Source organism: Thalassophryne amazonica, chromosome 10 (assembly GCF_902500255.1).
Source record: "Thalassophryne amazonica chromosome 10, fThaAma1.1, whole genome shotgun sequence".
Classification (NCBI taxonomy): domain Eukaryota; kingdom Metazoa; phylum Chordata; class Actinopteri; order Batrachoidiformes; family Batrachoididae; genus Thalassophryne; species Thalassophryne amazonica.
The window spans coordinates 106,677,653-106,691,642 of NC_047112.1; the positions used below are offsets into that span (position 1 = coordinate 106,677,653).

Below are 13,990 nucleotides of genomic sequence, written 5' to 3' on the forward strand. Positions count from 1 at the left end.
TTACTGATCAGCTTCCCAACCTGCAGGCATGGAACATCCCGTTCACAAAACTCCACCGCAGTGGAAGCTGATACATGACTAACAAACAGCTCAATACAATAAGGTGTGAGGGACACCACATTTACTGACTGTATAACTGTTAGTCACAAAATCTAACGTACCTCAGGAAGTGTGCTGACGAGCGTGAGACCTCACCCCCTCCTCTTTCACAGACTGTGCATCAAACCTGGACGTTCTCAGCATCCGCTGTTGATGAGATGGCTCCCAAGACGACGATCTCACCCGTCTGGTCACAAGGTCGAGTCTCTGGCAAATACACACTGTGCACTCCAGTCTTAAATGCCAACATGTTCCAATCCATCCAGATGCACTACAGCTGTGAGTCCTGACGAGTCGCAGGTGATCAGGGTGAGGTCCTGCCAGCCTCAGCAACACAGCCACTCAGTCCCAAATGCACGCCACCTGGGAGGAAAACCAAAAAACAGAAACAAACCGGCAGCCAGGCCCCCCCAGCCATATAACAGTACCCCACCCTCACGGGAAGCCTCCCGGCGACCACACACACCTGGCCCAGGAGAAACACCCCCCTCCAGGGACCATGGCTGGAAACCGCGTCTGCGTTCATCCTCCAACAGACTGGTTGAACTGGCTGCATCTTTGCCCCCGTCTCCAACAGTCTCTTAGCACAGGTGTGGCCAGGAGTTCTTACACCTGTGCGGTCAGCCTTTAGCCAAACATGTGTGATTAGTCATAAAACAAAACAACCAAAACACCCCCCCCTCCCCAGGGGACCGTCCCATCAAACCCCAGGGAAGGGGAGAAAGGAAAAACAACCCAAACCCAAGCCTACAAACAAAAATACTAAAACACCCCCCCCCCCCCCAGAGGACCGTTCCATCAAACCCTAGGGAAGGGGAGAAAAGAAAAACCTAAACTTGAGCTCACAAACACAAATGCCAAAATACCCCCCCTCCCCCCCCCCAGAGGACCGTTCCATCAAACCCTAGGGAAGGGGAGAAAAGAAAAACCCAAACTCGAGCTCACAAACAAAAATGCCAAAATACCCCCCCTCCTCCCCCCACACGACACGTAGGGACCAACACCCCCCAGAGGGCCACCCGCCAGCTCCAGGAGTAATAACCACGGCCGAGGTCCCTCTGGGATCCAACGTCACCCACGGGGACTACCAGCGCCTCCCAGAGGACCACTCGTCAACCCCAGGAGACGCCTCCCCTCATGACCAATGGACCCAGCCTCGGACGTCCACGGCTAGATGGACCCAACGCCCTTTCCCCCCCAGAGGACACCACAGTCAAACCCTAAGGGCGGAAACTGGGGGGGGGGAAACAAAAAGACACCCCAAACCCCCCCCCTCCCCTCCCGGGTGCAGAGGCTACCTGGGAAACGCCCAGCACAACCTAACTGCACCCCTCCAGCAATGCCGACACTACGGCACACCCGGCTGGAGTCAGAGGAGAAGAGAGGGCATAACAAAAAACAAAGAGAAAAAACAACCCAAGTACCACCCCATCACCCCCCAGGGGACCGTTCCATCTAACCCTGGGGATGTGAAACAAAAAGAAATAAAAGAAAAACAAACAGACCAACACACAGTCGTTTGGGTCCTTTTTTTTTTGTTCTTTGTCAAACAGGCTGCAGGGTCACAACCCCAGACAAATAGTGGACAACAAAAAATAAAAGCCCACACAAAAACCAACTCAAAAAACACCCACACAAAATGAACTAACACAAAACAAATCAGTGAGTTATACCGTCAAGCTCAACCAAATGGAACACACCTGTTCCTACTCAAGAGCTTGACGGTAACGTGATTCAGTCACCACAAGGGGGAGCCAGAGTGCAAAAAATGAAAAAAAACCCTTTGGCGACAGAAAAAACAAACGAGCTGCTCTTATGTGCGCAGCTGTGTGCAACACACAACCAAAATGTGCTCAACTAAATAACGCCGGAGCTGAAACAACAGACGCAGTAGTTACCTTTGTCCGGGGAAACGGGGCTACGACTGTAACACAGGAAGCCCAGCGACCCGTGCTAACAGAGCTCCGCCGTGCGCGTGAACCCATTACAAACGCACTCTTGCAGCTCCCGTTTAAACCTCTTATCCGGTCGGACTGTGACGCGAAGCCGTCGCCAGTCACACTCCACCACGACCCACGGATAAGGCACAACACAGGAACACGGCTGCAAGACAGCACAAATCAGTATCCAGTAATGGGTTCTCAAACACGCACCTTCCGGGCGGAGAGCCCCGCAACTGATCTGGATAACCACTGAACGTCTGCTGCCGCCTTCCCGGCGCGTTCCCGTCTCTGCTACCGCTGGGTCCGTGATGTTTGGCCAGAGACTACTGTTATGTGTCGGACGCAGCTCGGAGAACCGACCAGCGTTTGAAGGACCCAGTATGAAATAAGCAGAGCACGGTACAAAGGCTAACTGAATTTAATACATAACAGTGATAATAACAAAAAAGGTGCGGCCTGGCGTGGTGCGCTCCCAGCAGCGCTAACGGTCCGGAGCCAGAAGCTGTTTCGGACCCAAGGACCCCGCCGACACCCCCCAGGTGGCCGCAACAACCGAGTCTGTGAAAGAAGGAACCATTATGTGAGTCCACACTCTACACACAGAACACTTAAAGGTGTACAAACAGCAAACACTTCCTGGCTTGATTACTGATCAGCTTCCCAACCTGCAGGCATGGAACATCCAGTTCACAAAACTCCACCGCAGTGGAAGCTGATACATGACTAACAAACAGCTCAATACAATAAGGTGTGAGGGACACCACATTTACTGACTGTATAACTGTTAGTCACAAAATCTAACGTACCTCAGGAAGTGTGCTGACGAGCGTGAGACCTCACCCCCTCCTCTTTCACAGACTGTGCATCAAACCTGGACGTTCTCAGCATCCGCTGTTGATGAGATGGCTCCCGAGACGACGATCTCACCCGTCTGGTCACAAGGTCGAGTCTCTGGCAAATACACACTGTGCACTCCAGTCTTAAATGCCACCATGTTCCAATCCATCCAGATGCACCACAGCTGTGAGTCCTGACGAGTCGCAGGTGATCAGGGTGAGGTCCTGACAGCCTCAGCAACACAGCCACTCAGTCCCAAATGCACGCCACCTGGGAGGAAAACCAAAAAACAGAAACAAACCGGCAGCCAGGCCCCCCCAGCCATATAACAGTTACTTCAAAGTAGATTCACATTAACTGGCAGTTTTCTTAGCAGCTCAGAAACAATCACACACTCATGTAAATTTAAACTCGACTCATTTATCTTGACTACCGACAGATTATATTTGGACTTGAGACTGAATTAATTTGAATGTCTCTGCAATGTGATAAATGGAATAGTTATTAAAAACTAATTGTAAGAGTAACAAATACTGAGAAGAAGCTCTTAACTGAGGTGGAGTCAGCCTGTCTGCCTGTCTGTGTTGGTATGTGTGTTTAAAGAAGTGGAACAGCCGTCGGGTACGAGAAGGACCTCAGACAGATTAGCGAGCAGATAGTGTTCCACCACAATACATACACTGAGAACATCCTGCTGCAGTCCCAAACATTCTTCTGACCTTCATTCCAACAATGTCAAACACAGAATCACACTTCTTTGTCAATTATGAAATCTGGAATTTACACAATTGTAGTTCCTGTTGCAACAGTGCAGTCTGATTAGATTTACTTTTTATAAAGGCGATGGCATTGCAAAAACACGGGTGAGAGCAAAATAAAAGAAATATCCTACAACTCAAGGGACACAAACAGTGGATAATAGAGTGTTCTACGTTGCACTGCAGCTGATTTAATCCATTCATTAGTGTTACAAGGAAGTGAGAAACCAGTCAGCCTGCAACTGTTAACAGTAAAACTGCTCCTGACATTTCCCTCAAGTTCACATGGAGACGACTTCAAATCACTGGTTTTGTTTAACAACAGTCCAAAGTACAGCGAGAGTCAATTTGTTTTAACAACTGGAACAGTTTGAATAAGTGCACTGTTATCTTACAGACTGCTCGTCAAATAGTATCCTGTTTAAAAACAGTTTCAAGTGGTTTAAAAATCAATTTCTTAAAAGCAGAAAGCTGAAATTTATTTTAAAATAGTAAAAATAAATAAATAAAATACTATCTGGTTTACAATGGTTTCAAACCAAAGACTGAAGAGTTTAAATGAACAAATACATTTTACAAATCTGTTAAGAGTCAGAAAACAAGACAAGCCACAAAAGCACAGAAAGTATTGGGCCCTATCTTGATCTACGGGTACATGGTGTAAAGTGTACATGGCAAATGTATTTAGAGTGTGTCTAAATCCAATGTGGCAGTAAAACGGCTCATAATCTCAGCACAAAGTAGGACAAAACTGAGTCACTTAATTAGTTATGGGTGTGTTTTGAAACCTGGCATGTTGCTGTTCAGATGTCAAATTTAAGTACTAGGTTTTGTGGCGAGTTAACTGTTGATGCACAAGTGTGTCAAAGTACATGACACAACAACAACCACTGAATCACCCAAACATGACTTTGCATTTTTTTTTCAGGGCAGCACGGTGGCTTAGTGGTTAACACTGTTGCCTCACAGCAAGAAGGTCATGGGATCACATCCCGCCTGGGCCCTTTCTGTGTGGAGTTTGAATGTTTTCTCCATGTTTGCGTGGGTTCCCTCCAAGTGCTCCGGGTTCCTCCCACTTCCAAAGACGTGTAGGTTAGGTGAACTGATTACTCTAAAACTGATGTGTGTGCGCATGTGTGGAGTAAGCAGGTATAGAAAATGAATGAATTCTGTTTCACTGTGCATACAAGCAGTGTGTGCACATCATGAACAGCACTATGTAATACATATCTGATTACTGTGCCGTATATATACCACAAAACTCTGTGCACCACTGTAGATGAGGATTAGGTTGGTCTATTGCAAAGAACAAAACAAAACAACTTTTTGCTGCTTCACAATAGCAATGCACCAGCACTGACCACACCTTATTTTGAGACCAACACACCTGGGGGGGGACACAGATGAGTGCAAGCACATGTACCATTTAAAACAATGCTAGCACTGGGTGTGAAAATGACAACTTTTGACAACCAATGATGCAGCGGGTCGGAGCACTGCTTCGTTGGTTCAAGCTTCAAAGCAGAGATGTTAGAGAAGCGGTTGATTACAAACCCACTGCATGGTCTGCAATCAGCGTAGAGAAATGATAATTTTCCCGACAAACACCCTAAAAAATAACAGCCACTCCGAATGACCAATAAGGGAATCGTTAAGTAAAAATGCTATTAATGCCAGTGGATCAAATCATTTCTTAACGATTCTCGAAAAGAACCGGTACGCGATACCCATCCCTAGTTTCTAACTCAATTACTAATCGTGTACTTAAGCAAAATAAATGAAGAAAGTATGTGGATGAGGTTGCATGCTGTGATGGCAGAAATGCTTTCTAGTTGCAATTTCTCTCATCTACCACTAGATACTGTGCATATGCATGGCCTGAAGTGTGCAAATATATATTTACGCGCATAATAAATTCCATAGTTTGTGCAGGAATGCTCACACTAATATGTGCATATGAATGGTTGATGAATCTGGACCCAGACTTGGCCTCATTTTAATAACAATGTGCTTATCTGAAATACTGTTTGACCATAACAACATACAAAAAAATGTGTGTGTGCACATAGTGTCAGATTACAACAAAGGCCAAAATACCCTGAACTTAAAGAAGTACGCTGAACACATAAGAAGTGTCACCAGAACATAAAGCGTTGAAGTTATTTCACTGCGTTTGAATCAGTAACCACATGTCCCACGGACCTGTCAAACCTGATTTACTTCAGTTTGGCTGTCAACGCTTAATTAGTTTTGTGGCAGATTGTTTTGCAGTAACCCCTTAGGAACAAACCTCACTGGCTGAGCTCCAGGGCGGGGTCCAAACTACTTGCTATAATCATTTAGTCAAGCAAGAAGTTAACCCTATATGGGCTGCATGTTTTGCCTGCAGCCGCTCCTTTCTAAGAGGACAATGACGAAAAAAAGAACCTTTCTGAGTCACTCAAGTACACAGTGGTCATCATCCATTACAGGTGTTTATACCAGGAAGTGTGCCGGATTTATTTTACTCCTCTAAATGAAGCATTGTTCACTCCCTGTTAAATCAATATGACATTAATGGGATTTTTTTTTTAACTGTGTTTTATCAGGAACTCAGTAGCTCCTTACATAGAAATACAACAAAAGGACCAACTTCCCTAAATGAACAAACATTTAAAGCCGGTTCCCCTGCACGCAGACCAGTTTTAGAAGAGGTCTGAGTATACCTGTGGAGAAAATGTCTGCAGCCACGGCCAGGAAGGCATCAGACACCACACTCTCTGATGACACCGTGATGTTCAGTTGTCGAGCTACATTACGGTAAACGTTGGGCCGAAGGTACTCCAACTCATCGCCTGTGAAAAACAGAAATCATCAAGTATAAAGGCTGAATAATAAACTCAAAGGTTTTGTCTTCAAAAAGCCCTGATGTGGTACATAACAATTATTATGACAAGTACTAGTAGAGTGGTTATTTATTAGAACTGTAATGAAGCACATAAATGTATTTGTTACATCGTTTGGGAACACACTGTTTGTATTTGGATTTGAAACATTTCTAGAAAAACAACAACAAAAACTGTTGCATTGCCAGTAATGGCTGTCTGCCTGGGTGGTTACCATCCAGGACCCAAGGCGGTTCCACCATGTCTGGGATGCAGCAAAGCGTGGCACTGCAACATGCTTCCAGATAAGGATGGAGCTGAGCCCATCCAATATCGATACCGGCTTCTGATACAAACGTAATTCATGTATCAGAAATTTCCGATACAACCTGCGGAGTTTTCAGATACAGGAGAGGAGCCACGTCTGTGAAACCTCTTAAGTGCTGCTTGCTGGGGAGTGTGGGAAGGTTTCTGAACTGAGGCCTCTGTTCGAGGGGGGTCTCTTCCACAGTTGAGGAGCAAGGTTCTAGCTACAGTAGTCTGCAAATTCTGCTCGGCTATCCGGTTCAAATTGGCTGTGCCGCCCAGCATGGATTTTCTGAAAAATTCAGTCAAAACCTATATTAATCATCTGCTTGGACCAAAACAATGCCATTCTGACCAAAAAATAAACGAAGTGTATATTTTGCTGGATCCGGCAAACATGCACCAAGTGATATTTGACCAGATCTCCTCGGTGATTGGCTAGTTCAAATGACATCATCCCAGAGGGTATTAGAACATGGCGGCGTGTTGCGGCACCCTCGGTATTGAGTGTTGGTGCATTTTTTCATCTTTAAATGCCGTTTTGGGTGCCATGAAGTCGTTTGAATCGGAACAGAAACTCACCTACTGCCGGAGGGATTCTCGGACGCTAAAAGCAGCTCAAAAACATGGCATAGCCATGACCAAAATTATTTCCACCGTGCCCGAAATTATTTCCACCGGCGCTTTTCGCCACACAGTGGAAATAGCTCAAGGAATTCTCAGATGCTAAAAGCAGCTCAAAAACGTGGCATAGCCATGCCAGAAATTATTTCCACTGTGTGTCGAAAATTATTTTCACCACTGCACCCAAAATTATTTCCACTGTGTGTCGAAAATTATTTTCACCGCTGCACCCAAAATGATTTCCACCGGTGCTTTTCGCCACACGGTGGAAATAGCTCGAGGAATTCTCAGATGCTAAAAGCAGCTCAAAAACGTGGCATAGCCATGCCAGAAATTATTTCCACTGTGTGTCGAAAATTATTTTCACCACTACACCCAAAATTATTTCCACTGTGTGTCGAAAATTATTTTCACCGCTGCACCCAAAATGATTTCCACCGGTGCTTTTCGCCACACGGTGGAAATAGCTCGAGGAATTCTCAGATCAATCAATCAATCAATCAATTTTTTTTTTATATAGCGCCAAATCACAACAAACAGTTGCCCCAAGGCGCTTTATATTGTAAGGCAAGGCCATACAATAATGATGTAAAACCCCAACGGTCAAAACGACCCCCTGTGAGCAAGCACTTGGCTACAGTGGGAAGGAAAAACTCCCTTTTAACAGGAAGAAACCTCCAGCAGAACCAGGCTCAGGGAGGGGCAGTCTTCTGCTGGGACTGGTTGGGGCTGAGGGAGAGAACCAGGAAAAAGACATGCTGTGGAGGGGAGCAGAGATCGATCACTAATGATTAAATGCAGAGTGGTGCATACAGAGCAAAAAGAGAAAGAAACAGTGCATCATGGGAACCCCCCAGCAGTCTATGTCTATAGCAGCATAACTAAGGGATGGTTCAGGGTCACCTGATCCAGCCCTAACTATAAGCTTTAGCAAAAAGGAAAGTTTTAAGCCTAATCCTAAAAGTAGAGAGGGTGTCTGTCTCCCTGATCTGAATTGGGAGCTGGTTCCACAGGAGAGGAGCCTGAAAGCTGAAGGCTCTGCCTCCCATTGTACTCTTACAAACCCTAGGAACTACAAGTAAGCCTGCAGTCTGAGAGCGAAGCGCTCTATTGGGGTGATATGGTACTACGAGGTCCCTAAGATAAGATGGGACCTGATTATTCAAAACCTTATAAGTAAGAAGAAGAATTTTAAATTCTATTCTAGAATTAACAGGAAGCCAATGAAGAGAGGCCAATATGGGTGAGATATGCTCTCTCCTTCTAGTCCCCGTCAGCACTCTAGCTGCAGCATTTTGAATTAACTGAAGGCTTTTTAGGGAACTTTTAGGACAACCTGATAATAATGAATTACAATAGTCCAGCCTAGAGGAAATAAATGCATGAATTAGTTTTTCAGCATCACTCTGAGACAAGACCTTTCTGATTTTAGAGATATTGCGTAAATGCAAAAAAGCAGTCCTACATATTTGTTTAATATGCGCTTTGAATGACATATCCTGATCAAAAATGACTCCAAGATTTCTCACAGTATTACTAGAGGTCAGGGTAATGCCATCCAGAGTAAGGATCTGGTTAGACACCATGTTTCTAAGATTTGTGGGGCCAAGTACAATAACTTCAGTTTTATCTGAGTTTAAAAGCAGGAAATTAGAGGTCATCCATGTCTTTATGTCTGTAAGACAATCCTGCAGTTTAGCTAATTGGTGTGTGTCCTCTGGCTTCATGGATAGATAAAGCTGGGTATCATCTGCGTAACAATGAAAATTTAAGCAATACCGTCTAATAATACTGCCTAAGGGAAGCATATATAAAGTGAATAAAATTGGTCCTAGCACAGAACCTTGTGGAACTCCATAATTAACTTTAGTCTGTGAAGAAGATTCCCCATTTACATGAACAAATTGTAATCTATTAGACAAATATGATTCAAACCACCGCAGCGCAGTGCCTTTAATACCTATGGCATGCTCTAATCTCTGTAATAAAATTTTATGGTCAACAGTATCAAAAGCAGCACTGAGGTCTAACAGAACAAGCACAGAGATGAGTCCACTGTCCGAGGCCATAAGAAGATCATTTGTAACCTTCACTAATGCTGTTTCTGTACTATGATGAATTCTAAAACCTGACTGAAACTCTTCAAATAGACCATTCCTCTGCAGATGATCAGTTAGCTGTTTTACAACTACCCTTTCAAGAATTTTTGAGAGAAAAGGAAGGTTGGAGATTGGCCTATAATTAGCTAAGATAGCTGGGTCAAGTGATGGCTTTTTAAGTAATGGTTTAATTACTGCCGCCTTAAAAGCCTGTGGTACATAGCCAACTAACAAAGATAGATTGATCATATTTAAGATCGAAGCATTAAATAATGGTAGGGCTTCCTTGAGCAGCCTGGTAGGAATGGGGTCTAATAAACATGTTGATGGTTTGGATGAAGTAACTAATGAAAATAACTCAGACAGAACAATCGGAGAGAAAGAGTCTAACCAAATACCGGCATCACTGAAAGCAGCCAAAGATAACGATACGTCTTTGGGATGGTTATGAGTAATTTTTTCTCTAATAGTTAAAATTTTGTTAGCAAAGAAAGTCATGAAGTCATTACTAGTTAAAGTTAATGGAATACTCAGCTCAATAGAGCTCTGACTCTTTGTCAGCCTGGCTACAGTGCTGAAAAGAAACCTGGGGTTGTTCTTATTTTCTTCAATTAGTGATGAGTAGAAAGATGTCCTAGCTTTACGGAGGGCTTTTTTATAGAGCAACAGACTCTTTTTCCAGGCTAAGTGAAGATCTTCTAAATTAGTGAGACGCCATTTCCTCTCCAACTTACGGGTTATCTGCTTTAAGCTACGAGTTTGAGAGTTATACCATGGAGTCAGACACTTCTGATTTAAAGCTCTCTTTTTCAGAGGAGCTACAGCATCCAAAGTTGTCTTCAATGAGGATGTAAAACTATTGACGAGATACTCTATCTCACTTACAGAGTTTAGGTAGCTACTCTGCACTGTGTTGTTATATGGCATTAGAGAACATAAAGAAGGAATCATATCCTTAAACCTAGTTACAGCGCTTTCTGAAAGACTTCTAGTGTAATGAAACTTATTCCCCACTGCTGGGTAGTCCATCAGAGTAAATGTAAATGTTATTAAGAAATGATCAGACAGAAGGGAGTTTTCAGGGAATACTGTTAAGTCTTCTATTTCCATACCATAAGTCAGAACAAGATCTAAGATATGATTAAAGTGGTGGGTGGACTCATTTACTTTTTGAGCAAAGCCAATAGAGTCTAATAATAGATTAAATGCAGTGTTGAGGCTGTCATTCTCAGCATCTGTGTGGATGTTAAAATCGCCCACTATAATTATCTTATCTGAGCTAAGCACTAAGTCAGACAAAAGGTCTGAAAATTCACAGAGAAACTCACAGTAACGACCAGGTGGACGATAGATAATAACAAATAAAACTGGTTTTTGGGACTTCCAATTTGGATGGACAGATGCTAAAAGCAGCTCAAAAACGTGGCATAGCCATGCCCGAAATTATTTCCACCGTGTGTCGAAAATTATTTTCACCACTGCACCCAAAATTATGTCCACCAGTGCTTTTCGCCACACAGTGGAAATAATTTCGGGCATGGTGGAAATCATTTTTGCAGTCTTGGTAATTTTCTGTGTAGGGCGGGGATGATAACCAAAACCTGCAAATTCAAGACAGAATAAAAACAAAAATACAGAAGTCCACGTTGGCACGTGTGTTTATCCTGTTTTTTTCCTCTGTCAGTGTCATGTCTGCAAAACCTTCAATCAGTCCACCCCTGAAAATAGTGAATGGTAAAATATGCCAATTTTCAATAATGAAATTCAGCAATATCAAGCTACTATCATGAATGTGAAATAAGGAGATCTTAAACTCTGAACGCCTTTAAGTTCCCGCCCGACTGCAACCGTTCCATTCTGTCGTGAATAAATTTAGACGGCCTGCAAAACAGTGCAAGCTGCGTATGGCGAAACATCGTCCAGTTCAACTTTGCCAAGGGCGCCGCCATATTGAAATAAACTATACGATGACGTCATTTGAACTAGCCAATCAGCGAGGAGATCTGGTCAAATATCACCAAAAATAAAAGTTTTTTTTTTTCAGCCAAATAAATGTCTGGACTGGACAGATATTCACAAGGCTGATTTCCTATATTATGCATCTCTGTGGATCTACTGGATGTCATTCATACCAAAAAAAAAAAATAAAAAGTTGCAGAATAAGTGTCTGAATAGATAACTAGTCTTCAATTTATATAACAGCTTGTGTACTTCAGCAGGGCAGAAGTTTTTAAAACAGGTTATGTATCTTATGATAGCTGCGATAAGTTAGCATGCCGCGCAGCTAGCACAGCTAATAATTATATAAAGGGAACGCAATGAATGAGATTTATACTTTTTTGGAAATCTTCTTTATCAACGAGTGATCATAAATCGCTGTCTTTTTGAAGTCCATGTACAAAATAAAAAGGCCTACAACAAAATCTGTTTTCTTAAATTTTAAAATGAAGTTTGAAATTTGATCAATGCTTAGTTTCTTGAAAATTTCATCAAAAGACACACACACACACACACACACACACATACACATACATATATATATATGAACAGTGTTGCCACAGTTACTTTGAAAAAGTAATCCAATTACTGATTACTCCTTGAAAAAGTAACTTAGTTACTTTACTGATTACTCAATTGTAAAAGTAACTAAGTTAGATTACTAGTTACTTTAGTTACTTTCCCCAGCTGCCGACAACAACCCACGTCAACATGACAATGATACCTGTTTTGCCAAAACTCACTTTATAGTCACCCTTTCTTGACTTCAATGAAAATAAATACTTGTTTTATAAAAAGTAAAATAAAGACATACTCATATTTAACTGTTGACAGCACTGTAACAGTAAAACTTGCCATTTCAAACCTACACTGTTTATAAATGTAACTATTAAATTCTAACATTTTTCTAACATTTAAATTCTAAACATTTTACTTGTCGAAACTATTATTATTTTAAGCAATATTAGTAGTTGTAGTAAAAAACGGCTTCAAAACTGGACCTTTAATCTAGGGGTGTTGTGGGGGGGGCACATCCTTGCCCCACGCCCCCATTCCATCTGGATTCGCCCCTGCTTTGGCGTTTGAGCACAAAGAATGGATAACATTTATTTATGCAGAAAACAGGACCAGATTTACAGGTAAGAAAGTTTTATTGCGTTTTCACATCATGTGGTCCTCAGAAAGAGAGTTTAGGTGCATTTGAGTGGAAAATAGTGTTAGTTGTTGACGCGTCGCGGAGGATCAGCTGTTTTTAACGAGACGATACAGAGTGGCTCAGCTCAGCTCTAAATAAAGGAGGAAAAACAGTATAAAAATGTCTTTGTAAAGCTCAGTGCAGGTGTGCTGATCACCGCGCTTTAAGAGGTGAGGACGAGTCGAGCAGCTGCAAAAAACCGTGGATGAAAAGCTCACAGCTCGCTTAAAGTGGGCAGTTCAGTCGAACCCCGACCTCCTGCCCACAGACCAAGTTTAATGCTGCTGTTGACCCACAATGAAAAATAATAGTAACACACAGTGACATGGAGAAGTAACTTTAATCTGATTACTGATTTGGAAAGATTAACGCGTTAGATTACTCGTTACTAAAAAAAAGTGGTCAGATTAGAGTAACGCGTTACCGGCATCACTGTGTATGAATGTATGTATGTGACGTCATGAAGGCTCACCTTGAGTGTGACGTTTTGTAGTGGAGTGTGTGTTTATGTTGAACCGTACCGAGCCACAGGAGGACGGAGGAAATCTCCCCAAGCGAGGCGGCGGATCCGTGCTCGGGTTTGGACCAGCCGATCCCGGCGCGGTTCAGTCTGGACTGGATGTAGTCCCTGCACAGGGCTTTGGCCTGGGACACCAGCTCCTTGTCGGTGGGTGTTCGTTCAAACACCTCCATCACTTCAGCGGCGAAGACAGAGGAGCGACGCAGCACCTCCATGCCCCGCACCTCCTCTCTGCTCCGCACAGACCTCCTGCTGCCCGCCGCAGGGAGAACTGTGAGTATTAGTCCAACACAAAGCGGATTATGTGTCCGGGTGACGGCGCGCCCGCAGGTCACAACAAACAAATCGATCTCATAGTTCAGACGTAGAACTTTGATCCGTTTTAAAGCATCGGAGCAGAAAAGACTGTGCAGTCTCACAGCTTCCTTCTAAGGACACGGTGGAGCCCAAAGGCGGAGACACAACCGATAAGCCCCGCCCACATCCCCAAATACTGTCACACGCCACAACACACACACACGCCTCCGCGTGCACGTACAGGTGCTCACGGCTCAGATGTTAATCAACAGCTGAAAATCATCTCCACCAGGGAGTGACTGTTTATCTGTCTGCCTTGATTCATTGAAAGCGTTGGGCTTGAGACCAGAAGCTCCTTGGTTCAAATCCCAGCCTGACTGGAAAATCACTAAGGCCCCTTGGGCAAGGTCCTTAATCCCCTAGTTGCTCCCGGTGTATAGTGAGCACCTT

At 43.6% G+C, this 13,990-nt stretch overlaps 1 protein-coding gene across 2 annotated transcripts in view; it reads right to left on the bottom strand.

The window, feature by feature from the left end:
- The window catches only part of boka (BCL2 family apoptosis regulator BOK a), a 31,945-nt gene extending 18,282 nt beyond the window's left edge, over positions 1–13,663 (bottom strand). Inside the window, exons 1-2 of one of the 2 annotated variants that reach the window (XM_034180709.1) lie at positions 13,245–13,663; positions 6,343–6,471 (exon numbers count right to left, since the gene is read on the bottom strand). In XM_034180709.1, the coding sequence (XP_034036600.1) occupies positions 6,343–6,471; positions 13,245–13,458 (343 nt within the window). In that variant the 5' untranslated portion in view covers positions 13,459–13,663. The remainder of the gene's footprint in view (positions 1–6,342; positions 6,472–13,244) is intronic. The other variant, XM_034180708.1, reaches the window with a different exon arrangement.
- Positions 13,664–13,990: the final 327 nt, after the last annotated feature.